The 27,187-nt window shown below is 39.9% G+C and overlaps 1 protein-coding gene across 13 annotated transcripts in view; it reads left to right on the top strand.

Moving 5' to 3' along the window:
• Positions 1 to 27,187, top strand: part of LOC309631742 (uncharacterized protein) — a 240,627-nt gene that overhangs the window by 196,959 nt on the left and 16,481 nt on the right. For 2 of the 13 annotated variants that reach the window (XR_014246449.1, XR_014246453.1), the window contains 3 exons: positions 8,806 to 17,874; positions 25,903 to 25,956; positions 26,301 to 26,621. Coding sequence is in view for 8 of the 13 variants with exons in the window: in XM_082398623.1 (XP_082254749.1) it covers positions 12,519 to 12,561; positions 17,810 to 17,874; positions 25,903 to 25,956; positions 26,495 to 26,621 (289 nt within the window). In the remaining 5 variants the exon portion in view is untranslated. Of the gene's footprint in view, positions 1 to 1,181; positions 17,875 to 21,626; positions 26,622 to 27,187 lie in introns of those variants that run through there. The other 11 variants (XM_082398628.1, XM_082398626.1, XM_082398623.1 and 8 more) reach the window with 10 other exon arrangements.

Genomic DNA, 27,187 nt, shown 5'->3' with positions numbered 1-27,187 from the left:
ATATTGACTTCTAATCAAATGCTACTGTGTGTGCCTGCTGCAGTATCCATGGCAGTTGCATGATCTCTGCAATACTCTTAGTTCAGAAAAGGCCAAAGAATGCATCTCAGGCTAAGATCACATAGTTTTCACTCATCATTAACATTTATATTCCCTATCCTTTCCAACTGAAATCTTTGGGCCTAGCCTTTCTGGCCCTGGATCTTAAGTTTATGCAAATTTGTATAACTGCTTTTGCTTATTCTTGGAAATGTGTCGATTCGTTGGATTAAAATAAACAGATTAAATTATAACAATAACTGTGTGTGGCTAACTTTATATTACAAGGCCATTGCAATGTCTCTTTTGGCTTCCAACCTTTTTGCTCTTTATTTGGCTTAGTGGTTAAAGAATACTAACTTTATAGAATTAGGGGCTTTCTGTCTCAAGGCTAGCTATGTATTGCTTTCATTTTCCTCGACCCACATGATACCTCACTCTCCATGGCCACCCATGCTGGTTTCAGATTCATCCTGGGATAGCATTCCAAGCTCTTGTCCTCCCTCTCCTCCTGGAAGAGCTGATTCCTCCAGGGCACCAAGATAAACTAAGGTGGCCCTCTCCTGGAACTGCTCTTCTGAGCTGATCAGTGCTTTCCTCATCATTAGATTCCTGCTCAAGCTTTCTGCAGTCCTTGACATTTGGCCCTTTACTTTTTGACACTGCCTTTTCCTTCAGATTCTCTTACGAAGTCCTCACCTTGTTCTGCTCTTTTCTTTCTCACAAGATTGGCTTAATCTCCTTCAAAGACTCCTGTCTCCTTTGCATCTCATTGTGTGAGCACGCCTCAAGGTTCCACCATAAGCCACCTCCCCCTTTCTTTTAGTTGAAATCCCTTCCAGCCGTAGAATATCAGCAATCACCAGTCTCTATCTCCAGAAAAGATTATTTCAGGCTTCCATGTAAAGCCTCAAATTCCTGCTATACATACCTGACAAGAAGTCTCAAGGTCAATATCTTGTACCCCAAACTAAGTCCTTCTTCTTACTTCTCTCATAGGTGGCACCATTTCCTCACAGTCTCTTAAGCTCAAAACCTTTTTTTACAAAGATTCTTCTCCTTACCACCCACATCTAATTAGTTACAATATCCTGTTAACTTTTCATTTGAAATACTTCTGAATTCCAACCTTTCCATTCTAGATGGTGACACCCCTCTTCAGACCTGCACTGTTCCATCGTGGTCAGCAAGGTAGAATGAAATCCCCAAGAGCTATCTGCTACAAAATAGCAGAGGAAAAACCTGACCCAGGGGAAGGCCTGGATCAGCTGCTTGAGGTCAAACATGAGGTAATAAAACATCGACCATCCAATGAAATAAATAGCCTTGAATATGGACTGTGCCAGGCCACATCATTAGGACACTTCAACTCCAAACAGCCTAGAATCTGAGAGTTCTAGAGCAAATTCATGAGTGGGAAATCTAATCCAAAGCCACATGGATTTACAAGAAGCAAGGTACAGTAACTAGGACCAAAGCCAGCTGGGTGAATTGCTGTGTATAGCACTCATCATGAAGGAAGGCTTATGAAAGTCAGAAGCTCTGCCCCAGGTTCAAAAGACAGGTCCTTTGAAAGGCATGCGCTTCTGCCCTTTTAAAAAAATCTCCAATTGTCATCCCAGAATGGCCTCTTAACTCTTTTCCTTGACTTGGTTCTCTCCCCAAGAAACAGGGTTATCTCTAAATCCTCTTCCATTCAGTCTTGATTCCTGAGCCCCTAAACCTCCTCACTTACTAAACTAGCTCTTGAAAAAATACCTCTTTTGCAAAATGCTATCGATTTCGTCCTTCTGAAATTTATCATATCATCTTAAAAAACTACTTTCAGCACCTACGAGCAAAAGTAATCATGAAATATCCAACTATGAATGTGATTATTAACTTGTGCTCTTTTGTTTAACTAGATAACTTGATTATCCTGTGCTTTTTCATTTAAGTTGGTTGGAGCAGATTTTGATAAAATCAAAATCGGATTTTAAGAAAGAATAGTAAATGTCAATGAGCTATGAAGAATCAGTCAATATATGTCCAAGCCCAAATATGTGGTATCCTCTTGAAAAATTTATAACAAAATTACAAAGGCAATAGTTACCCCACCTATAGGAAACCTATGGAAAAAAATTTATTGTGCAAAATGTTCCTAATGAGTGCCTCTTTAAAAATCTCTCAAGAACACATCAGATGTTTTATTTTAGTCTCAAGAATTATTAACTATGACAGAATATGTACACAGAACTCTTACTCAGGAGTAAGCTCTTCAAGGCCAGTGAATATGTCCTTCATGTCTTTGAATCAGTACAGCAAATACAGTCATATGGCCAATGAACCATATTCAAAAATCAGTTCTCTGGGACTTACTAGCCCTGTTATCATCAATGAATTACTTAGTCTCTCTAGACCTCAGTTTCTTCATTGATAAATTGTAATGATAATCTCTATCCTATAAAGTTGTTGAGAGGATTGGATAAGATTTTGTATGTGATATGTCTGGCTCAGCATCTGACCCACAGTAAATATGTATTGAGTTCACTCTCTATGTCAGTCTCTGTGTGTAATGGTAAGAATACAGCTGTGAAATGGACAGCGTGGGGTCTGTGCTCTCAGAGAACACGCAGCCTTTTGGGATTCACGCTCTGTTGGACAAAGGACAAGGTGTTGAGGGAATACCCAGGAGGTGCCTGATGTGAACCTGGGGGCTCTAGGCAGGCTTCAGAGACTGGAAGGCTGAGAAAGAGTAGGCTAGATGGGGAATGTAGGGTGTGCATGTGTGTGTGTGTGGGCGTGTGTGTGTATTTTGTGTAATCCACTTTAGTAATATGTATGTGAAATTGAGACTGTTCACCAGGAAGTTTTAATTCCTCTGTGGATGGTAAATGTTTTATAGCAATGTAAACATTTAAATGTGGCATAACTAGATAACTCTTTCCCAAGATATTTTTCTAATCTAGCTCCTCCTGCACTGCTCAGGACTCCTCCTACTCAAAACAAGTTAAGTTGACAAACCTAGAATTAGCAAACAGTACCTAATTACATTAAACAACACTTGTTGCTCCCAGAAACAAATTGACATGTTTATTATTAATTTTCACTGAATTATACTTAGCACCAACCCCTTACCTTTATGAAGAAAAACACACTGCTCCCCATACCACCCCACCTTGTCAAATCCACAGAAACATTTGAGGTAATCACACTTGTTGCTGGTTTTAACTTCGGAACTTAGTCTTAATGATAGACATTTTTATTATTATTTTATCATTATTTCATATACTAACAGATAGGGTTCTTTGTGGTCTGGATTTAGCACAGAGGATCCTAAAATGTCTGAAAAGGAAAAGGAAAGCTGGAAATTAATCAGTTGGGTGAGCTGGAGTCTGCTGCTGGCTGCAGCCTGCACTCCCAATTGCACAGTTGGCTGGAGCACACCCAGCGAGGTACGGCGGAGCCAACACAAGCCACCAGCCTCTCCTCCAGGGGCTTGGAGAACCCCTCTCCCACCTAGGAGACTTTCCTGACACACCTTTGTTCTTCTGCCCTCACAGTGACCTCAAGGCCTCGCAGACGTGAAGCGTTTTTTCTTCTCCTATACACTTTCAGCTTCTCTTAAACTAACGAGAGGGCTTTATTTTAAAGATGCAAGTTGAGGCCCTGAGAAGTTAGGAAACTGACTCCAGGTTCCAAAGCTATAGTTAATGGATCAACCAGGATTAAAACCCAGGGTTCCTGAAGCCCAGTCCTGTGGGGCCCCGTCATGTCACTGCCTTCCACCCAGCCTGGGCCCACAAGGAGCAGCCCTGGTCGGTCCTGGAGGGGTCAGGCTTGGGTCGCACATCCATGTGGGAATTCCTTCCTAGTAGTTCTTGGGCTATTGATGTGTTTTCCTAAATCTCCAGGAAAATCTGATAAGAAATTAGGAAAACTGGAAAAATTATTCTGATTCTCCTGCAAGAACTAAAATGTAGCTGTCAATATAAAGATGTTACTGATTTGAAGAGCTCCACTGACATCAGGTCAAAAGCAGGAGCAGGGAATGTGAATACAAACAGTCGAAGGTTAAGGTTGACCAGAATCTCAGGGAACGGGAACAGGAACACAGAGGGAAGAAGAGTTCACAATCTAATCGGTCAGTTTGGCTTGTAGCTGTTGCTATGTTATAAGTGAACATTTACAGTGCTGGCTGGTGCTAACAGTGAGTCATGCTTGCAAATAAAATAAATGTTAGTACATTTATGTACACAGAATAGTTTAAACAAATCCTATGAGTGGTATCCCAAGAAATAACAAGTTTGGGAAGCAATATGAGTTTTTAAATTGGCAATTTAGAGACATGGTTCTGCATAGTGTTGAGAGATTTGAGTGTTATGTTGTTTGAATACTACCCAATAGTGTTTGCTGGCATTTTACAGCATTTGAATATTTGCTATAGACCAAATAAGTTCTTTGTAAATACTTCCAAACTTGATATTTCTTATTCATTACGGGCATAACTTATTGTGCTTTGCTTTATTGAGCTTCTCAGATACTGCACGTTTTACAAATTGAAGGTTTCTGGCAACCCTGCATGGAGCAAGTCTACCAGCGTCATTTTTCCAACAGCATTTGCTCGCTTCCTGCCTCTGTGTCATATTTTGCTAATCTCACAATATTTCAGACTTTACATTATTATTATATTTGTTATGGTGATCTGTGGCGAGTGATCTTTGATGTTACTATTGCAAAAGTATTATGACTCACTGAAGATTTAGATGATGGTTAGCATTTTTTATTAATAGAGTATTTTTGAATTAAGGTATGTATATTGTTTTTTAGACATAAGCTTTTGCACACTTAATAGACTACAGTATAGTGTAAACATAACTTTTATATGTACTGGGAAACCAAAAAATTCATGTGGCTCGCTTTATTGTGCTATTCCCTTCATTGCGGTGGTCTGGAACTGAACCCACCGTATCTCTGAGTTATGCCTGTAAAATAAATTTTTTAGATATCCATAATATTGTGAGTAAAGAATACAAAAAATGTGGGAAGTATTTTAAAGACAAAAACAACTTATGCTTTCAGGAATTCCTGACAATTCCTGGGAATTTTGATCTTTCATTCCTGAATCCCAAAGATTACAATCTAATCCAACAAACTGTGGAACTATAAGAATATTCCCTTGGCATATAAACATTTATATTTTATAAAATTATCTTCACATGATGACACATGGTGCCAAAAGTAGGGTACAGAAATGAAAATAAACCATTTAGTTAGAAAAGAAGCTTAGGTATATTGCTTTTTAGATTCCATATCTAGATATTCAGTTTGATCAATCACTCTTCTGGCTCACAATTTTACAAATCTTGAGAAGAATAACAGAGCAGAGGCCTTCAGAAAAAAAACTAATCCACATCTAAGAAAAAAAAAAAAAAAAAAGGCCATGAAGAACCTAGTGGCAAGATGGGAATAAAGACACAGACCTACTAGCGAATGGACTTGAGGATATGGGGAGGGGGAGGGGTGAGATGTGACAGGGTGAGAGAGTGTCATGGACATATATACACTACCAAATGTAAAATAGATAGCTAGTGGGAAGCAGCCGCATAGCACAGGGAGATCAGCTCGGTGCTTTGTGACCACCTAGAGGGGTGGGATGGGGAGGGTGGGAGGGAGGGAGATGCAAGAGGGAAGAGATATGGGAACATATGTATATGTATAACTGATTCACTTTGTTATAAAGCAGAAACTAACACACCATTGTAAAGCAATTATACTTCAATGAAGATGTTTAAAAAAAAAAAAACAAATCCACATTAAGAGCAAGATTATGAATTCCCTTTATTTTTCATGAAAGTTCTCTAATGAGTAATAAAAGACTAAAAAACAATAAACAAAAGAACAGGTTAATATTTCAGGAATAGCTTTACTATGTAATGAGGTTAATATCTTTAATATATAATGAGTTTTTACAAATCAGTAAGAAAAAGCAATAACTTTAATTTTAAAGAGAAGGCAAAAAATATACAGGCAGTTTGTGAAGGAAGAAACACAAATGTACAACAAAGACATGTTCAACACAACTAAGGAGTTAATAAAAGCTAAAACAATATACTATTTTTTAACATATCAGATTAGTAAAGTTTTAAATATGATAATACTCCATATTGGTAAAGGTATGGGAAAAACAGGCACTCTAACACATAATACAAGGATTTTTTAAATTTCCTTTTTCATTTCTTCATTTACGCATTGATTGTTTAGTTGCTTGTTGTTTAGCCTCCACATATTTGTATTTTTTCCAATTTTGTCCCTGTAATTTATTTCTAGTTCTATACCATTGTAGTCAGAAAAGATACTTGATATTATTTCAATCTTCTTAAATTTGTTGAGACTTGTTCTGTGGCCTTCACATGTGATCTATCCTGGAAAATGTTCCATGTGCACTTGAAAAGAATGTGTATTCTGTTGTAGTTTGATGAAATGTTCTGTATGTATCTATTGAGCTCATTAGTATAATGTGTCATTGAAGGCCAGTGTTTCCTTTTTGCTTCTTTCCGGATGATCTATCCATTGATTGATCTTAGCAATTTTTGGGGGGGCAACAAAAGCAAAAGTAAACAAGTGGGGCTACATCACACTAAAAAGCTTTTTGCACAGTGAAGGAAACCAGCAACAAAATGAAAAAGCAACCTACTGAATGGGAGAAAATATTTGCAAACTATATATCCAATAAGGGGTGGATATCCAAAATATATGAAGAACTTATACAACTCAATATCAAAAAAAACCCAAACAACCCAGTTAAAAATGGGCAGAGTATCTGAATAGACATTTTTAAAGAAGACATACAGATAACCAACGGACACATAAAAAGATGTTCAACATCACTGATCATCAGGGAAATATAAATCAAAATCATGGTGAGATACCACCTTACACCTGTTAGAATAGCTATTATCAAAAAGACAAAAAATAAGTGTTGGTGAGGATATGGAGAAAAGGGAACCCTTATATACTATTGGTGGGAATGTAAATTGGTATAGCCACAATGGAAAACAGTACGGAGCTTTCTCAAAAATTAAAAAAATAGAACTACCATATGGTCCAGCGATTCCACTTCTGGGTATTTATCTGAAGAAAACGGAAATACTAATTCAAAAAGATATATGTACTCCTGTGTTCATTGAAGCACTATTTACAATAGCCAAGATATGGAAGCAGCCTAAGTGCCCATCGATAGATGAATGGATAAGAAAGATGTTTATATATATATATATATATATTACTATATATATAGTATTCTATATACTATACATACTATACTATTTATAGAGTATAATATATACTATATATTATTATATATTATATAAATAATATAAATATATATATTACTCAGCCATAAAAATGAATTAAATCTTGCCATTTGCTACAACATGGGTGGACCTAGAGGGTATTATGCTTAGTGAAATAAGTCAGAGAAAGACAAATACCATATGATTTAACTTACGTGTGGAATCTAAAAGACAAAACAAATGAAACAAAACAGATTCATAGATAACAGAGAACAAACTGGTGGTTGCCAGTGGATGGGGAGTTGGGCAAAACTGGTGAAGTGGATTAAGAGGTACAAACTTCTAGCTGTAAGGTAAATAAGTCACGGGGATGTCATGTACAGTATAGCGAATACAGTCAATAGTATTGTAATAACTCTGTATGGTGACAGATGGTAACTAGACTTATCATGTTGATCATTTCATAATGTATAAAAATATTGAATCAGGGCTTCCCTGGTGGCGCAGTGGTTGAGAGTCTGCCTGCCAGTGCAGGGGACACGGGTTCGAGCCCTGGTCTGGGAAGATCCCACATGCCGCGGAGCAACTGGGCCCGTGAGCCACAACTACTGAGCCTGTGCGTCTGGAGCCTGTGCTCCGCAACAAGAGAGGCCACGACAGTGAAAGGCCCGCGCACCGCGATGGAGAGTGACCCCCGCTTGCCACAACTAGAGAAAGCCTTCGCACAGAAACGAAGACCCAACGCAGCCAAAAATAAATAAATAAATAGATAAATTTTTTAAAAATAAAATAAAAAATAAAAAAATTTAAAAAAAATATTGAATCAGTGTCATACACTGGAAACTAATATAATATTGTAGGGCAATTATAATTCAATTTAAAAAAAGAGTGATACCATGTTTCTGAGCAAAATTAGCCTAATACATCAAAATCTTTAAAAATTGCATTCCTTTTTTCCCAGAATTTTTTATTTAAAAATTTTCCTAAGGAAACAATTGGACAAGAAGACAAAGAAGTATCTACAGAATGTTCCTTACGGCCCTGTTTATAATACCAAGACTTTAGAAACAGCCTTAATACCTAATAATAATAAACTGGTTAAATGAATCATGGTAATCCATAAAACAGAACACCTGGGAGAGAAGTGTGCAAATAATACATTAAATACTAATAGTACAATAAGGATATTATGATCCCATTTCTGTAAATATAAAGTGTGGTTATGGGTATATAGATGCAACAGATACCTCTGGAAGTAAGTTTATATACCAAGAAACGTTTGTTGAATGAATGAGCTAATAAATATGTTAGCAGTGGTTATCTCCAGGTATCAGTATTATGGGTAATTGTGTGTGTTCTGCTGATTTACATTTTAAATTTTCCTAAAAATTAAGTGGATTCATTTTATTTAATTTTAAGAAAATGTTTTTTTAAATGTAAAGCACTGAGAGGAACTAAATGAATTCAGAGCTCTGGCTTTCTTCTATTATAGGTGAAAGAATGCAGAGAGATAAATGTGCCTGGAGTCTTAAGAAAACTGATGATTGATCTAATAAATGGATGAAAGAATTTATTCACATAAAAATCCTGCCTTTGAAACTAAGGTCAGTCAAAACTCTAGATTCTGAATATATGCAGGTTATGCAAGTAAAACCTGCCTGAAGGTAGCTTTGGTTTGACACACCCAATTTTAAGAAACATCATTTTGTACTGAAGACAAAGTTTGCCTTTTTGATATCACTCCTCCTTTTTTTTCAACCTACACTGGCTTTCTCAGTCATGTTTGAACCTCTCTCCCTTCACCTACATGGCAAAATGCCAAAGTCCTAGATTCTACTCAAAAGGAAGATTTTACTGACTTGGAGTACAAGTTTTCTTAAAGCAATATAGATCCTCCACATTCACCCTCAGATTGTATGAAAATAGGAAAAACTGTATGAAGCCAAAAATCCAGAACATGTGTCAGAAATCAGATCCCATCTTAACAAATATCATCATTAACTGAAGTCTGGATAACTAACAGGCTTCTTCCCTATGGTTAGAGCAGACAAAGTTAATTATGCATAGTGTGTAGAATTGTACAGAGCACCAAGAATACAGAAATGAACAAGAAACAACCTTCAAATTCAAGAAAACCATAGTCCTGTGGTATAATTTGAACAGAGCCCCTCAGGAGCAACCAGTTCTGTCTGGGGCACAGAAAAGGTGGAGAAGATCTTTGAGACAGAATTTAGAAAGTGAATATGCATTCCCCAAGTGTAAAAAGACTGGAAGGGCGTTTCAGGCAGAGAGAACAGCAGGCACAAAGGCAAAGAGGCAGAAGAGTACCTGCAATAATAGGTGTGGCACGGTCCTAGCTCAGCACAAGAATTTGAAAATGATGGCAGAAAACACATTTGGCCTGAATGATAAATTAACAGTTACCTAGATAGTTCAGTTTATAGGTGACTGAGTTTCACAGACGTAAAGACCTCTCTATTTAAGTGATTGGTTATTGTCTTTAAACTAGCTGTTTGTTCAGCTATAGTGGTAATTGCCTTTATTCTAAAATGGAATCTTTTTTTCCTTGCCAAGAAAGGAGTCATTTCACTTTGCTTCTCTTCCCTTTTGGTTCTTTCCGTTTATGTTTTGCAGGCACATGGACACACCCTTTAAGCCAGGATTTCAATGAAAAAACCTAGCCAATCCAGTTTTAACACTGTCATTGGTGGTATTAACATGGAGACAGTCGCCTTCTTGTTGCTCAATAGGGTGAGACTTTGTAAAAGGCTTGGGCATGTACAACGTGTCTAGCTTCAGCCACCTCCTTCTCCTCCATTGCCAAAGAAGCAGAAGCCAAGGAACCATCTCCTTATTGTTCTCTTGCATAAATGGGCCGACTGCCCATGGGGGGAGGGTGGCGCCTAGACATTTATGTGACCTGCTGTGGAACGGTGGGGTTATTGTCTCAAAATCCCTGCTCTTAAAAACTAGGGAAAGAAGGCCCTTCTAAGTAAAAGAAAAATAATTGACCTGTAAGCCTGCTGGCTGCTATTAATGGGAAAGAATGCTAGAGCACTTCACTGCTAGCAAGGACAGCTGAAGAAAATGCAGTCCAGGCCCTTAAGAAACATGAAGATTGCCAGCCCCTCACCTTGCTGTTCAGCATCAGAAGGCCACCTTGTTGTTTTTTTTTTTTGACCAGACACACACAATCGAGCTCTTTTGAATCTGGCATCACAGATGTTGAGACATATTTTTGCAGAGCAGTTTATGATGACATTTATGAGCTATATTGCCTCACAGTGATCTCTCAAGGTGAGTGAAGGCAATCCAACAGATGTGGAAACTAAAGTGTTGGGAGCCCTGGCACAAGCCCCAACAGGTAGAAGCCCAAGAAAGGGAGTGACAAACCAACAAAATGTTCAAGCCAACAAATGTAACTCCTGACTGGGGTGTATTTGTTTTTGAGTGAGAGAGGAAAAGTATATTTAGGGAGACAAGTTGGATAAAAATAAGTATTGAGGGAAAGATATAGGAGGCAAATCTAAATCAAACCTATCTTTAATATGCAGCCAACTCAAAGCATGAAAAAGCATATTCTAGAAATATTACAAATATTCCTATATATTTTCTGTTCCTATAAATAGTTTCCTATTCCACTAATGAGGAAGCTGCTTCCATCCAAACTGAGAGGAAAAGATAACTTCAAAGATATTAGACATGCAGGCTAAATTCAGTTCCAGCCAAAGAAACAGCAGAAGTTCAAAGTCAGACTGATATGTACCTAATGGCTGCAGGAATGACGCATATATTGCCCAGGTGGGTTTGAATGTTGCATTTCTGCCAATGGCCTGATATCAGAGGACTTCTGTATAACCCTTTGGCCCAGAGAGCCTAAATACAAAATGTACTCTCTCTCTTTTTTTTTTAAATTAATTTATTTATTTACTTATTTATTTTTGGCTGCATGGGGTCTTCGTTGCTGCGCACGGGTTTTCTCTAGTTGCCGCTGGCAGGTGCTACTCTTCGTTGGTGTGCACAGGCTTCTCATTGTGGTGGCTCCTCTTGTTGCGGAGCCCGGGCTGTAGGCACGCAGGCTTCAGTAGTTGTGGCTCGCGGGCTCTAGAGCGCAGGCTCAGTAGTTGTGGCACATGGGCTTAGTTGCTCCGCGGCATGCGGGATCTTCCCGGACCAGGGCTCGAACCCATGTGCCCTGCATTGCCAGGCGGATTCTTAACCACTGCACCACCAGGGAAGTCCCCAAAATGTACTCTCTTTAAAGCATTGTGTCACATTACTACCATACAAGATTCTGGGTAAAGATGTATTTTCCACCCAAAAACTTTTAAATTTTTATTAAACTCCTCCAGCAAGATAACTGTTTTTAAACAAATTACTTTCAGAGGTGGTGTAAGCAAATCTGTGAGACAAAGGTTAAGATGTGCCATGTCACTTTTTTTTTGTAAGGACATTTTTAACAGCAATTTTTTTCCCTCTTTAAAATCTTGATTCAGTCCTATTTGCCATCAGTGAGGTATAAAGAGGCTGCATAGCATTGGAGAGAGAACATTGACGACCTTGTCAAAAGGAGGTCATATCTCACCATGCTAACTGCAGTAAAGAATAAATTTCAGGTGTGGGGATTCTGCTTTTCAGATCTTAGCTCATGTTGTCTCTATTGTGAATGTAGCCTACTCAAAGCCATATTCTTTTTTTTTTTTATGAGAAAATACTCTTTTTTTTTATTTTTATTTTTTATTTTTGGCTGTGTTGGGTCTTTGTTTCTGTGCAAGGGCTTTCTCTAGTTGTGGCAAGCGGGGGCCACTCTTCATCGTGGTGCACGGGCCTCTCACTATCGCGGCCTCTCTTGTTACGGAGCACAGGCTCCAGACGCGCAGGCTCAGTAGTTGTGGCTCACGGGCCTAGTTGCTCCGCGGCATGTGGGATCTTCCCAGACCAGGGCTCGAACCCATGTCCCCTGCATTAGCAGGCAGATTCTCAACCACTGCGCCACCAGGGAAGCCCGCCATATTCTTTTTTTAGCTTTATTAAGTTTTTCATGTGCCTGGGGCATTGGAAGCATGGTCTCAGAACCGAGGCCGACCTGAAATTGGATCCCAGCTCTCAGCTTACACGCTGGAGACCTTGAGCTTTCCTCCGTTTTTCTGTTTGTTTTTTCAGAGCTTTTCTATCTTGATCTGTTAAAAATGACATAAGATAATTATGAAGGCAAACCGAAGAACTATGTTAAAGCAAATAGTGAATGGTAAGTGGCACCATGAGCCAATCAGTTGCTAAAAAAGAAACTTGGGCACCATCCTTGACTCGTCCCTCTCTCTCCAGTCCTGTCAATCCCTTCCTCTCCACTCTCACTCCCATTGTTTCATCCCAGGCCATTAGGCTCCCATCTCGAGTCTCACCCCCTTCCTAATGCATTCTCTGTGCTGCCACCATATTGTTCTTTCTCAACCACAAATGTGATCCTGTTGTCGCCCACCCTGACTCCTTCAGTATCGCCCACTGCACTCAGGATAAAGTCAAGCAACTCATCACCTGGCTCCAGTACATCTACCTCTCCAGTCTCACCTCTGGCTCTATCATCCCCTATCCCTCTCCCTTCTTATCCCTCCCATAACTCTCTCTGTTCCAACCATACTGGACTATTTACAGTAGTTAATATTAGAATTAGAATTATCTAAGATTTTGTTTAAGTGCCACTTCTTCTTGAAAACCTTCCCTGACTCATCCCCTACCCCATCCAGTATGGGTTGAAAGCCCTTCCCAAAGTCTCCCAAAGCACCCTATTCTCCCCTCAATTATAGCACATATTTCTCTGGGTAGTCTTTTTTGTCTTTGTAATCCCGACACCTAGCACAGTGCTTGGCATGTGAGATGCACTTCGTGGTTGTGAATGAATAAATGAATGAACTCATACACTTAGCACAGGGTCAAATGCATAGCAAGCATTCAGTGAGTCTGCTTTCCTTTCCTTTTTCTCGAATAAGGTCCAGAATCAAAGGATTTCTGAAATGGTGACTGTTCTGCAGGAACTACTGTGAAGTTTTATCCTCCTTTTATTCATCTCAAGACATAACTATCTACTTTTTATTCCTCTCCTTTCCATCTCTCTAAACACATGCACACACACACACACACACACACACACACACCCCACATCCCACAGAGGCATCTCTTAGCATCTCAGAGAGGTCCCTTAAGCTGGCTTTCCCTTCCATGGAACCTCTAGACACTGGACCCTTGGAATTCCCCAAGAGTCACTTGGGAAGCTTGTGAAAATACAGACGCCTGTGCCCCACCCTCCAGGCAAGTCTGGGGTGGATCACAGTGATTATAATTTTCAAAGCTCTCCCCAGAGTAATCCAGAAGATCTGCCAAAGTTAGGAACTACTGCCCACAGGTCAAACTTATGGTTTCAAACTCTAAAAGGAAACCCCACTCAGTGTGTGTCTCCTTCCCCTGGTGCCACTTGGCAGTAAGTCAGGCATGCCTGCTGCTGCCAAGAGAGGAAACAAAAAGGAAATGTGTATTTTTACTCATGTGCTTATTTATACCTTGTGTTGTTCCAAAACAATTTAGGGTGCCCTGGGACAATAAAAAAATAGGAAATTATGGAACCTCACAAAGTTTATATCCATCAAATGGCCAGTACTTTCTAATGTAAAGAATTTGCTTCCTGTGACTTTGAACAAGATCCTTCTGCAGTATCACATCTTTCTTTCCTGACATCATTCTTCACGAAGTTGTACAACTCTGGGACCATGATGCCTCCAAGGAAACTCAGCAGTTTCTTGTGCTGTCAGTTCGTATGTCTATGGCAGAGAAATGGGCTTCTTAGTTCTTACTTCTTCACTTTGATGCTGCCAACTTCATTTTGCAAATGTGATTTCCACAATCCAGTAGGAAGGTCTTCACCATGCCACCCTGAGCCCAGAGCCTATGACACTGACCAGGACTGACAGGATCCTGGATCCTGTCCTTGCCTCCTTCCCAAAATTCTCAAGTCCACGGGGATTTTGGATGATTTTTCTGGCAGAGTGACCAGGAATACTAGTCATACCTCTCAGTGCTGGGGCTCATTTCTTCCACTGCTGCATATTAATACCAAACCAGGGCTACATGGTGTAGATCCTAGAAAGACTCTCCTTGACTTGAAAATCCCTCTATTGCCCCATTCTGACAGTGACACCAGCAATAAGCATGACCAAATGGGAAATTCCTCAAGCACACCAGTCTTGGTATAGCAAGACCCCAGCAACAGAAATTATAGACCCGTTCTTGGGCCTTCCCCCACCCTAGTTAGGTGGCTGGAGAATGCTTTCTTCTAAATCCCTCCACTCCTAGCAATCCTCCTGACCCCACACTGTGATCTGTGGTCCCAGGGGGAAATCATTGTGCAATTTCACAAATCTCCTGCAATCAAGACCCAGCTACCAGTAGACCATGCATGAAATTCTTGGAGCAACTTCTCTACTCCTGTCCTATGAGGCCATTTTCCCATGACATGCCAATAGTTTCCAAACTGAAGTGGGTGTGTAGGGAAATATGCTCCCCCCACAGCCATCACACGCTGCTACTAGGCCGCAAAACAGTGCTGCCTTGTGACTTACCTTTTTATTAGCCCCGCTATTTTTCCAGCCCCATCTCCTGAGAACTCTGGCCCTGGTCCAAAGGGGGAGGGATCAGATGCAATGAGGGTACCAACTTCTTTTGATGCCCTTATTTTAGAAATTCCTCCTCAGGATGAGTTATTTCCTCATTTAGTAACTGCTTCCTACTGGAGCAGGGCTTGAGGGTGATACTTAGCCCCTAGGGCTTTAAGGCCAGGAAGCTGAGGATCAGCTGGGTAGCTCTGTCCAGTCATTTCTCTTCCTCACTCCTCACTAGGCTTTTTTTTTTTTTTTTTTGGATGTTAGGAATACTACTCATGGGAAGTTATGTCTGAATTTGTGGTAGGCATGTATAGCTTAGGTCCTCATCCTACAATTTCTTTCATTCTGCTCCTTACCCCAACATGTTAATACAAAACTAAACATTCATTCATTCATTCATCCATTCAACAAACATTCACTGAGAAGCTCGTATGTGCCAGGCACTGTTCTAGGTGCTTGATCTATTCAGTGAGCAAAATAGGTTAAAAAACTTTGCCCTCTAGGAGCTTCATCCTAGTGAGACAAACAATAAACAAACAAAATGCAAAAGTAAATTATATAGTAGGTAAGAATACACACTGTAGAATTCATAGAACTGGGTAAGGGGGATCAGGAGCGAGGGAATAGGATGGGGCTGGGGAGCTGGGTGCAATTTAAATAGAATGGTCAGAGTACAGCTCACTGAGGGAGTGACAGTTGAGCAAGACTGGAACCAGGTGAGAGAAGAATATGAATGGAACAAAGTGAAAGAGGCAATGGCAACCAGATTACACAGGGTCTTGACAGGACTAGGATATTGCTTTTTACAAAATACATTCTCATACATTTAATATTTTCAACCTTGTAAAATAAGTTCCATAGTAAAAATAATAGAGACGTACAGATAATTCAAAACTCATTTTTAGCCAATACTGTCAATATATGTTTCCATGAAAATTGTATCAGCATATAAATAATGCTGATAGGTATGATTTGATTTTCATCTCTTTTCCCTTTCCACCCCTTCTTCAAGGCCCTGAATAATCCACCCATAGAACATCCACCCACACTGCTGAGGTTTCACTACAATTCTGAAGAATTGGCTTCAATTCTGGGGTCATGCAGAGATGAAATTTCATGGGGGGGAAGTTTGATCATTTAAAAAATCAAGTTTTCCATGTGTAGCCTTTTAGTTTGCTACAGAAGAATAATCCCTCCAGGGAAACAGGAAGCCCAAACTAGGAGCAGCCGTTAAAAACACTTCACAACTTGAAGAAACCAAGGAGCTATAAAGCCAGAGCCCACAGCCAATCCTTCAGCAAGTCCCATCAGCATTTCTCTCAAATATATCCCCAATCTAAATGCTTTGCACCCCCGCCCCCCGCCGCAACACTGCCACTCAGTCCTTCAATCCTCACCTTGACTACAACAGCTCCTAAGTGGTATCTTACCATGCTGACCTCATTCCCTCCCTCCTGGAGAGGAGGAAACTAGATGAGCATGGTGCTAGAGAAGATTGGCAGGACCAGCTGGTCTTGGATGGCCCTTGAAAGCCACATGAGGAGTTTGGATTTTTTTCTGAGTGAGATGGGAAACCACTCAAAACTGGAAACTATGGAGTTGTGATCTGGGAAATAACATGATTCGATTTAAGTTTCTTTTAAAAAGCACTCTGGTTGCTGCTTGGGGAATTGACTGCAGTAGGAGCCAAAGCAGGGACACCAGCCAGGAGGCTGCTATAGCAGAAGAAGTGAAGTAAGACCTTGAGGCTCTCTTGTTTTGCCTTGAAAACGCCAATCTCCTTCCTACCCCTTTGCTCTTCCTGTACCCTTGGTCTTGAATACTGTTACCCAGATCATCAAATACCTCATTTCTCTCCATTTATTCCTGCCTTAACTTAGATGTCACCTCCACAGAGGCTTTCACTGACCACTGCATCAAAGACAGCTGCCATCTCTGCTGATCATTCTCCATCCTCTCACCTTTTTTCCTCCTACTATTTATTATTGCCTAATATTTTACACAGTATATATCTTTGGTTGTTGTTTAGTCTTATCTCTTCCACAAGAGTTTACACTCTATGGGAGCAGGGACCTTGTCTCTCCTCTTTGCCTGGCACAAATAAAAGTAAGTGAGACTCAGTAAATATTTGCTGCATGCATGGGTGGATGGATAGATGAATACATTTATCTGTTTATAGCATGGTCTGAAACAAGTTAAATGAGACCAAGTTCTATTTCTTAGAAAACACTTATATTTCCAGAAAAAGGAAATAATGTGTAAAAAGCACCAAAGATTGTTGGTGTATGATAATTATTCATTTTTATTGAGGGTTCACTATATTCTAGGCGGTACTATGAGTTTTACTTAGTTTGTCTGATTTAATCTTTCAGCAGCCTTAAGAAGTAATAGATTTTATTATCCTGATTTTTAGACGAGGAAACTGAAACTTGGATACCTACCCATTATGGACTCAGGAACACTTGTAAATTCATTGCCTTCCAATTCTGAGAAGCCCTTGAAAGGTGGCTTTAGCCTTGAAAAAGAGAAGTTGCTGATAGGCTTGTTTAAAATCCGAGAAGTTGTTACAGTTTTAAAGCCTAAATTGGACCTGGTGTCAGCTGATCTGACAACCTTCCCTTTTTTTAATCCCGGGTAATCCGGTAATCTCCCAGTGATGAGCAGAGCATGTACACTCCATTAATACTTGGTGCAATTAGACGCCGCTCACGTGCCCAGCAGGAAGCCATAATTGACAATACAGATCTGAGTGGGGCAGCATGGTCACAGGCTGGTCACCTTTCCTGTCCGTCTTCCTCATGGAACTTGCTGCACTGATTTACTGCTCACCTCTTCTTTGACCAGTGACTAATGCCCTGGACTGGACGTTCCTAGGTGCAATTCTGTTCCTAACCCAGATGATTGCTGAGGTGAGTTATAAACACCCCACTGCATCTCACCTGAAAATTTACACAGAATTCCCTCTCTATTCTTCACTCCCACGATGGGCTAATACCCCCCAAATGTGTGAAGCTCCTCATAGGAAGGACGTGTGTAGAGTCAAAGTTAATATTGTGAGTCTCGAATTCAGAATTTAAAAAGGCACTGGGAGAAGTAAATATTTGTAGATCTACTGCATCCTTAACAATGTAGTCATAATATGATCAATTTTATTTTCATCAAAAATTTTTTCTTTTGTTTCTAATCACAGAGACAGAAAAGATCCTCTTCCTGAAAATATTGGCTATGTACAATTTAGTTATAATTTTAGGTTATCCACAATTGGAATTTGATGTTTATATTTATCCCTTTGAGTATTAATGAGATCGTTTATATTTCTGTCTAGTATCCTAATAACATTTGCATGTCTCCCCCCCCTCCACCTTGTATGAATTAGAGACCAGCTGATTCACCTCTTCCCACCTTTAGGGCTTTTCTAAAGATTTTATCGTAAAGGAGTTACCTTTTATAATGATTTGGCATCGTTTTTTTCTTTCTTTCTTTCTTTCTTTTTTTCTTTTTTTTTTTTGCTCCCCTTTCATTAGGAAAACAGCAATGAATTCTTTTCAGAGATGCACATTGATTTGTAGGAAAGCAGTCTAAGAAACAATCTGTTCAAGAGCAGAGATTGTCGTCTGTACAGAAAATTGTACCAAGATCTCTTTCCAGGGTAAATTAGGGAGATATGTGGGTCTTATCCTGCACATCTAATGGGTACAAATCTTTCTTTTACTTCAGGGCCTGAGGCTGTTTACAAATAAACACAGACCAAGGTGATATTCTGCCCAAGATAGCACTATGATGGGAGCTACAGAGTCTTTTGGTTAATGACCTATTTGAAAAAATACACCACCACACATACACTTGATTCAGGGACAGAATGCAATGCCAAGTTGTGTGGCCCAGTACTGAGTACTATGATGAAAGCCCTTCACAATGGTTTCCAAAGAATGGGAACCAGAAACACTAAAGTCATACTTTCACAGAGCTGTAAGAGAAGGGAGTACTAGCAATGAGCCCCCATGGAAAAAGCCTGCCCTGGCTGCATGGCCCTAACTAAGCACAGCCCTGGGAACCATTAGAGAGGGGCTCTGGCAGATCTCAAGTGACACATGAGTGAATGGCAGGAGGCAAGGGAAGGAAACTGGGGCCTACCCCAAGTCAGACTTCAGCGATGCAAGGCCATTACACACACACACACACACACACACACACACACACACACACACACCATTAACTGTCTTTAGGAAGGCACAGTTCATGTTTTAATGATAAGCAAATATCATAACAGTAAATCGTCTCCTCTTCTCATAGAGATGGAAAAGATGTAAGCTCTTTAAAAGGAACAAAGGAGGTAGAGACCTGAACTCCCAGGTCTGAAGGTGCTCTGTGAATGACTGGTTGATGGACACAATCAGCTTTTGGTTTCACTGTATTTGTTGCGCTTCAAGGAGCTCTGAGCATGTTACTTAGCGTACCTCTGCAGGGAAGGTATATCAGTAAAGGGCCAAGGTGGAAGGATGAAGTACAATTCTAAGTTAGTCAATTTTCTTCCTTAAAATTACTCCCTCTCCCCACACCCAGCATCAGTAATTCTGGGTCCTCTCCCACAACTCTGTCAGGCTCAGTCAACCCCAGCCTCGTCACCTTTTCCCTTCGCATCGGTGGTTTCCAATTCAGCGGTGCTCTCCCCCTGAATGTTCTTATGGCTGGATCTTTCCTATCATCCAACAGGAGCTAAAATGTCACCTTCTAAGAGAGAACCTCCCTGACCACACTGTCTAAAAATTACTTTTTTATTCTGTAAATACCTTGTTTATTTCCCTCATTGCCCTTTTTCTAACCTGAAATTCTTTTTTAGATGTTTAATGCCTCTCTCCCCCTTTGAACATAAGCACTTTTATACAAGGGCCCATTTCTTCTTTATCACCATCCTCCGCTCAACTCAGTGACTGGCATGTAGAAAATATTCAATAAATATTTACCGAAGGAATGAAAAGACTTAGCTGAAGTCTCACCTTTTCCATTTCAGTCCACAGTGGTCTTTCCCTTTGCTGGGAAGTAAAGATCTTGAAATGAGTTCTGCATCCACATCGTGCAGTACTTCATTATAGGGTCTTGATGGTACATTGGTCATGTCATCTTACCTCATTTATATGCTATTGGAATTAAGGATCAGATTTTCTACTCTTCTTTTTTCCCAAACCCCCCCACCCCCGGCATAGATCTAGATTCACTTGTCTTGAAGCCTATGTAACAGAAATGTTAGCTCTGGGGAGAACAGTCCTTTCCCCCAGAGTGGTCCTTCCCCCATAAAGCCCTCTAGAGAGCTGCAGACCTAATGCTCAGATACTGCTCTAAGAACATGATGTGAAACCCCAGGCCTTGGGTTCAGAGTGTCAGGAGCAAGCTATCACCTTCAGGAGAACGGGTTTGCCTGTGGAAGTCTTGAACTTCTTATAAACATTGCTCATTTCAGGCATACTGTGAAAAAGCTAAACAGCTCTAAGAGCTGATTGTAAATTATTGCAGATTTCCTCCTGTTGCTTTCAGATTATTTGTTTAAAAGGGTCTGGTAAATACCAGATCTTTATTATGATGACAAATGTCCTGCCAAAAGAAGAGGGAAAAAAGCTCTTTCAAAATTATTCTGCACAGAAATACAGGTGGCTCTGCCCAGCAGAGCAGACTCCCCCACCCCCAGGCAGCCTGTCACTTCTAAGCCTTGGAAAGAGCTCTTTTTAAGATTAGGACTTGCTTTCAAAATTGCTTTGACTAAGAAGCCAATGCCTGTTGTCTTGCTGACATTTGCTCCGTGTTGTCAATCTTTGGTTGACAAAGCAAAATGACCCCCAAATCCAGAATCCAAATGAAAAATTCAAGCATTAAACTTTAGAATATATGTTTGATTCTTCAAGATAGGGAGTCCCACCACCTGTCAGATGCTTTGGACGGGATAAGGCAGAAAGAAGAAGGCAGTGTACAAAATGCAAAAAAAAAAAAATCATTTAGTTGAGCATCAACTCCAGATTTCCAATTCAGCCAAAATGGGAATTCAGAGACCTGGCTCAATTTTAACTAGAGAAAAAAATGGCAAAAGGAAAGGAAAGAAGCATTCGTTTTTCATCAGAGCCTTAATCATGCAAGATATTCTAAAATCTCAGTTCTATGAACTAATATTTTCGAGACTCTATTTGTGGTGTGCTCTCTAGATAGCATCACACACATACACATGCAAACATACCACCACCACCGCATGTCTCGGAGATCAAATTAATATCTCACTCTGTCAGTAACTCTGATCAATTCCTAAACTACTTTTGCTCTGGAGATTCCCTCAAGGAATCTAAGTTGAGCTTAACTTTGAAAACATTAATGCAGTCTCATATCCCTATGAAATAAAGCTTTATACTGAGTGGATATATAATAAAAATGAAGTAATGAAAAAAATAATTGTGCTGTTTTTGAGCACTGCTGTGAACTGAATTGTATCCCCTTGAAATCCATATGTTGAATCCCTAACTGCCAGTGTGACTGTATTTGGAGATAGGGCCTATAAGGAGGCTATTAAGGTTAAATAAGGCCATAGAGTGGGACCTTAATCCAATAAATCTGGTGTACTTATAAGAACTAGCGTCCTTTTAAGAGATATCAGAGAACTCTCTTGTCTCCCCACGCACAGAGGAAAAGCCACACGAGAACTCAATCAGAAGGCAGGCACCTGCAAGGCAAGAAGAGAGGCTTCACCAGAAACCAGCCCTGACAGCACATTGATTTTGGACTTCTAACCTTCCAGAACTGTGAGAAAATAAATTTGTTATGTCACCTAGTCAGTGGTATTCTGTATGGCAGCCCAAGCAAACTAAGACAAGCACTCACTCTTGCTTAGTGATTACCAAGTATTTCATATGCGTTATCTCTTTTAATCTTCATAATAAACCCTGTGAGTTAGGCCCTATTATTATCTTCATTCTAAACATGAGGAAACTGAGACATAGAAGGGTTATGTAACTTGCCCAAAGTCACACACGGTGTCAGACCTCTCTGACTCCAGATGGTATTAGAATAAGTAAATGAAAATAAATATCTTTAAGATAAATCAAGCCTTAAAATTTTAAATATTATGGCTCACATGTGTCATTTATTCCTTCCATTGATATTCCTGGATTTTTGTCAGTTGTGCTAAATTGAACTTAACTTGCGTTAATAATCCCAACCTAAATTAACCAATGTAATGAGCTCATAGTGCTCACATTTAATCAATACCCAGTAGGGAACAGTTACATTATCATTTTTCTCACACTGTTTTGCCTTTAGGGATGGTATAATCTGTTATTGAGTATAAAGTAGTAGGTGGATTTAAATCTTTTTATTAAGCAATGCTGTCAAGTACTACAATTATAGCTGCAAATCTTGACTCATCTGGTGGGAAATGTGCTCTGGATTCTAAGTCTGTTCTTCTTTAGTGCGTATAATTTAATGGGAGGAACAAGACGATAACGAAAAATGTCTTGAAATATCTATTTTTATTTAGTGTACCATTTATTTTCCAAGAATACGAATGAGTTATATAGTTTTCATACATGGAGAACCCATGGAAAATAGGAACTTTGAGAATGTAATCTATTGGCAGGACACCAGAAGGGTGATATACCCAGACTTGGAGTTATGCAAATATTGGCTCCGTTTATAGTATTACTACTTACCACTAGTGTATCCCAGACAAGTTACTTAACCCCTCTCTACCTCAGTTTCATCATGTATAAAGTGCAATTAATATATCAACTTCAAAAGTGAATATAAGAATTAAATAGAATGATGTTTATAGAGAGCTCAGCGTTCTGCCTGGCAAGTATTAATACTACATGTTCAATAAATGCTAGCCGTAGTTATTGACATCTGAATCAGGTGGGGTTTTCTTCCGCAATTTATTTATGTAGTCATTCAGCATCCTGGAAAAACTCCTGTTTGGCTCATGGGTATAATCAAAACAGATCCTGTGGGTACATTCAAGGTACTTTCAAGCCATCAGAAGATATAATATGAGAAGTCGGGGGAGAGGGGAACAGAGCTAGAAGTAGGGAAAAAAAACATTTTTCAAAATGAAGAACTGTTATTTTCTAGCTCCCAAGAGACTTTCCAACAATAAACAGCAAAAAGTAGGAGATGATTACACTTTACACAAGAGACAGCTATTTATAAAGGAGTTTTAAATGATACACAACAAACACTACTGGGTTCACCAACACAATAGACAGGGGTGCAAGCTGGTCTGTAGTTAATGCAGATGCCTTAGGAAATACCACAGAAAGTCACTAGAATGAGCTTGAACCCCAGTTACATAGACCCAGGCATTAGACTAGCACCAGCTAAAAGGCCTGGGAAGCCCCAGGCTTAATTAACAGAAATTGGTCAAGTAGCAAACACATGTAAACCGTGACCCTCAGCGTAGCTGCTGTTGTCCAAAAGAGCCCAGGTTGCCCTGACATCAAATCATCACCCCAGTGACCCCAGTGGGAGAGGACAGACTGGTGAAAGGCTTCAAAGGATAAGGTCAGAAAAGCCTAGCTTTGACTTAAGTTATGTGGCAATGACAGTTAACTAATCCCCAAAATCTGTTTCCCCTTCATGGTCTGGAGTTGTGGTAACATAGGTTGTGCAGCCAGGAAGATAATTTCTTAGCCACGAAGATAATTGCATCTTGGCAATGCGATGTACCTGAGTTCTAGCTAACGGGGGGTGGTGGGGCTGGGTATGAGTAGAAGTGACGTGTGCTACTTCTAGGCCCACTCGTAAAACCTCCCACACTTGCCCTATTCTCCTCCAGCCACCAGACAAAAAAAAAACACTATGATGACCTTGGAAACTAAATGCTAAAGATTGCAGAAACTCCAGATATCAATACCTGGGTCCCTGAATGATGAGGAACACCCCCTCCTCCCCACTCCCCATTTGCCTTAAACAACTCAGGACATTTTATGGGCGAGAAACAAACTTCTATTGTATGTGAACCCTTACACATTTTAGTACCTGCTTGTTATAGCAGCTAGCGTTATCCTAACTAGCACAAGTTATAAATATTTGGCATGTGAATATTGCTAGATAGAGAGAGCACAGGAATTTAAACACTTTTTCTGTTCTGTGTTCTGTTTTCTTTTTCTATTCTGATCTTTGCCTTCAATTCCTCAAAGCCATAATTAGCATTAGAATATTGCCACTTTATTGAAATGTAGTGGGAATGAATAAAATGATACCTGACCTACCACTCTGAGCTCCCTGGGGTAAAAAGTATAGTAAATTAAGTATAGTATATACACAATCAGGTTTTAAGGTACCTATTAAACACAAATCTAGTAGAAATCAAGTTATGTAAAACTTAAAGTTATCTAAAACCCAAGAATCCCAAGCCACCCCATTATGTACACATGTGAGTGTGAGCAGCATTATCTTGTATATTAAACAGGTAAAATTAGCTTTACTCCTCCTTGAGTTGCCTTAATAACTAAGAAGAGTCAGTGACTATGCAATAACAATCTCTTTCATAGAAATGTAAACCTCTGGGTTTGGTGTTAGACGTATGTAAATCTGTGTAATCTTTCTGTCAAAGGTAGTGGCAACCTAACAGTGTTTCTGTGGTTGTTAGTCAGAGATGGCAGTCGCTAATGGTGTCTCTAGCCTTTTGTGATGATTTTAAAGACTGGAAGTATATTTTGAACATATTTCTAATTAATTTGATTTTATAGTAATATCTATTAAAGGTGATCTTACATTATGTTTGATCCAAGTTTCATAAAGGAAGACAAACACATGGTAGCTTAAAGTTAGGCTGAAGTTAGCCAAAATTGGAAGATGAATTATTCGTCACATGATGATCTGAACTTAGGAAAATCCCCAATCCTAGAACTTTAGCTAAGTTTAGCACCAAGTCATTCAAGATGTATCCCTTCATGCCTATAGTTTCTTTACACTGCCATGATTCATTCATTCACAAATACTTACTGTGCCCCTGAACTTGAAGCTGGGGATTCAAAGATGCCTAAGATACAGTCTTTGTCCTCACAGAGACACAGTCTAATAGAGAAGACAGTCATATACATATGTGACCATAAGGGACAGCAATATATCTAATACAGCTGTGCACAGTGTCTAAATGCATCCCAAGCTCCATCATTGGATCATAGAGTATTATGGGATAGGAGCTAAGGGGAAATGTTGTATATTTTGCCATCTGTGCTGCAAATTTAATCTGAGGCTCTATGGTTGATGAGTTCACCTCAACTGCCCATTGTTCTGTTTCAACCTGGCCAGCCAGCATAACACTATGGCCCTTTCTTATGATCTAGAAATTTTAGATGCTCAAGTGAAGAGGCTGCCATCTTGAACTGGCCAAAATTCATGTCACTCTCAGAAGTGAAAAGTCTTATTTACATGATTTCTGGCCTTTGATCCATCACTCTACCAAAGTGTTAAAAGCCCAATGTCCCCTCCTGTTTTTCTTTTACATATTCATACTTGGGCCAGAAAATATTAGTGAGAGTATAGAGGCACTGAAGTAAGTGGTAGCCATCTGGCCTGGCCAACTTCTAAAAAAAAAAAATTCCTGTAGAAGATAAGGCCTTCTTTGGATGACACCTGTGCCCCAGGGAAATTGACATATTATTATGAGCAAGAGAAAAAAGTCATTCTACCACATGGGAGTAATTGTTAGCAGTCAAGAGATCATGTAAGACACAGCAGTTGTGGATTTTAAGGGCGAGATTCCAGACCATGATATAAGCCCAGTTGTCTGTCCAAGGTTAATGGGGTAATGTCCTTGCTTACTTCAGCTCAGAGCTTCATTTACTTTGTAAACTCTGAGTATAGGTTCTGTCTTTTGTCTATAGGAGTCAGGATTTAGTGTTCTGAAGGGGACCAAAGGATTTAATGTTTAATGGAGTGTTTGTCCCTCTTTTCGGCAGGCTACAAACACATCTCCCTTTAGAACACACCCCTCTGAAAAGAGACCCGGAGAGGTGAGAGTCTTTGCTGACAAATATAATAAATTCTTACGTTGTTTAGAGAGATTTGTCAGGCATTGTGTTATGTGACTACCTGGCCTGCCTGCAGCTGTGCTTACTACTACTGAAGCATAAGGTTTAAATCATCAAGTTTCATGAGGCCAGTAAGTGCTGCATAGTATTTTTCATTGAGGCTCTCTCTATTCTGTACAAGCTGCCAAAATGGCTGCCAGTTTTTTAAGAAAAGCCATTCAAATGAGTTTGGCCTTGTGGGGTGGGGATGAGGGGGGGATCCATCATATATCAAGGCAGTGAATTGATTGACTCCATTTTTACTTTTCAACCAAATGTTTTGGCAGCCTGCAGAGGAGGATCAGACAAGCTGTCCTGGTTGAATGCTATTGTCATCAGAGTGAAGGAGGCTAGTTTCAATGGCTGCAGCGCCATGTTCAACATCTGTTTGCTTGGGAGCAAAATGATTAGCTTGGGAGAGCAGCAAAGTTCAACTGCAAGTTTTGTATGATATTTACAAAATATCCCTTGCTCTATGAAGATACTGACTGAGATGACAGTGGAGCTACAGGATAAGTCCTTGAGAGAAGCAGCTTCAGAGAACCAGGTGTACCAACAGATTGCCCACTGCCCTGCAATTCAGAATTGGCCCATGTCCACCTTCTCAGGTCAGTACCATTTTTGTTTGCTGGTAAAGACGTCCTTTTAACTGCAGTTCAGAAATGCTAAGTCAGCATCCCAAAGTGGTGGGAAGGCTTTACCTATTTTACACTCACCAAAAACATTTCCAGTACTGGGCATAGCCACACTGAAGAAAGGTAACCAAAAGTTAGAGAACCTGAGGAACCAGGAGAGCAGGCCTGATGCTGGAACTTTGTGCCTCAAACATTGAGGCTGCCATTGGTACTGGATACCATCTACAGAGAAACATTTCCAGAGTTTGATATTCTAAGGTAATGTGTTAAAGTATTTCCTTATGCCATATTCTCACCCCAAGAAAGCTCAGAAGCTGGTCAGGGACACAGACCTGTGTACATAAGACTTCATCATTGTATGGTAAAGGTTAGTAATACAACCTGGGAATGGTGAACTTGTCTGGGGACCCTTCTAGTTTGGATGCACATCATTGAGGCTCTGTCTAAACAATCAAAAACTCAGGATCAATAATTGGTCAATCCGTCATAAAATTGGATTGCGATGATAGTTGCACAAATCTATAACCCTACTTTTAAGA

This window comes from Balaenoptera borealis, assembly GCF_965194805.1.
Source record: "Balaenoptera borealis genome assembly, chromosome: 7".
In the NCBI taxonomy this organism is placed as follows: domain Eukaryota; kingdom Metazoa; phylum Chordata; class Mammalia; order Artiodactyla; family Balaenopteridae; genus Balaenoptera; species Balaenoptera borealis.
The sequence above is the reverse complement of the archived record's forward strand: the minus strand, read 5'-3'. Positions and strand labels throughout refer to the sequence as shown.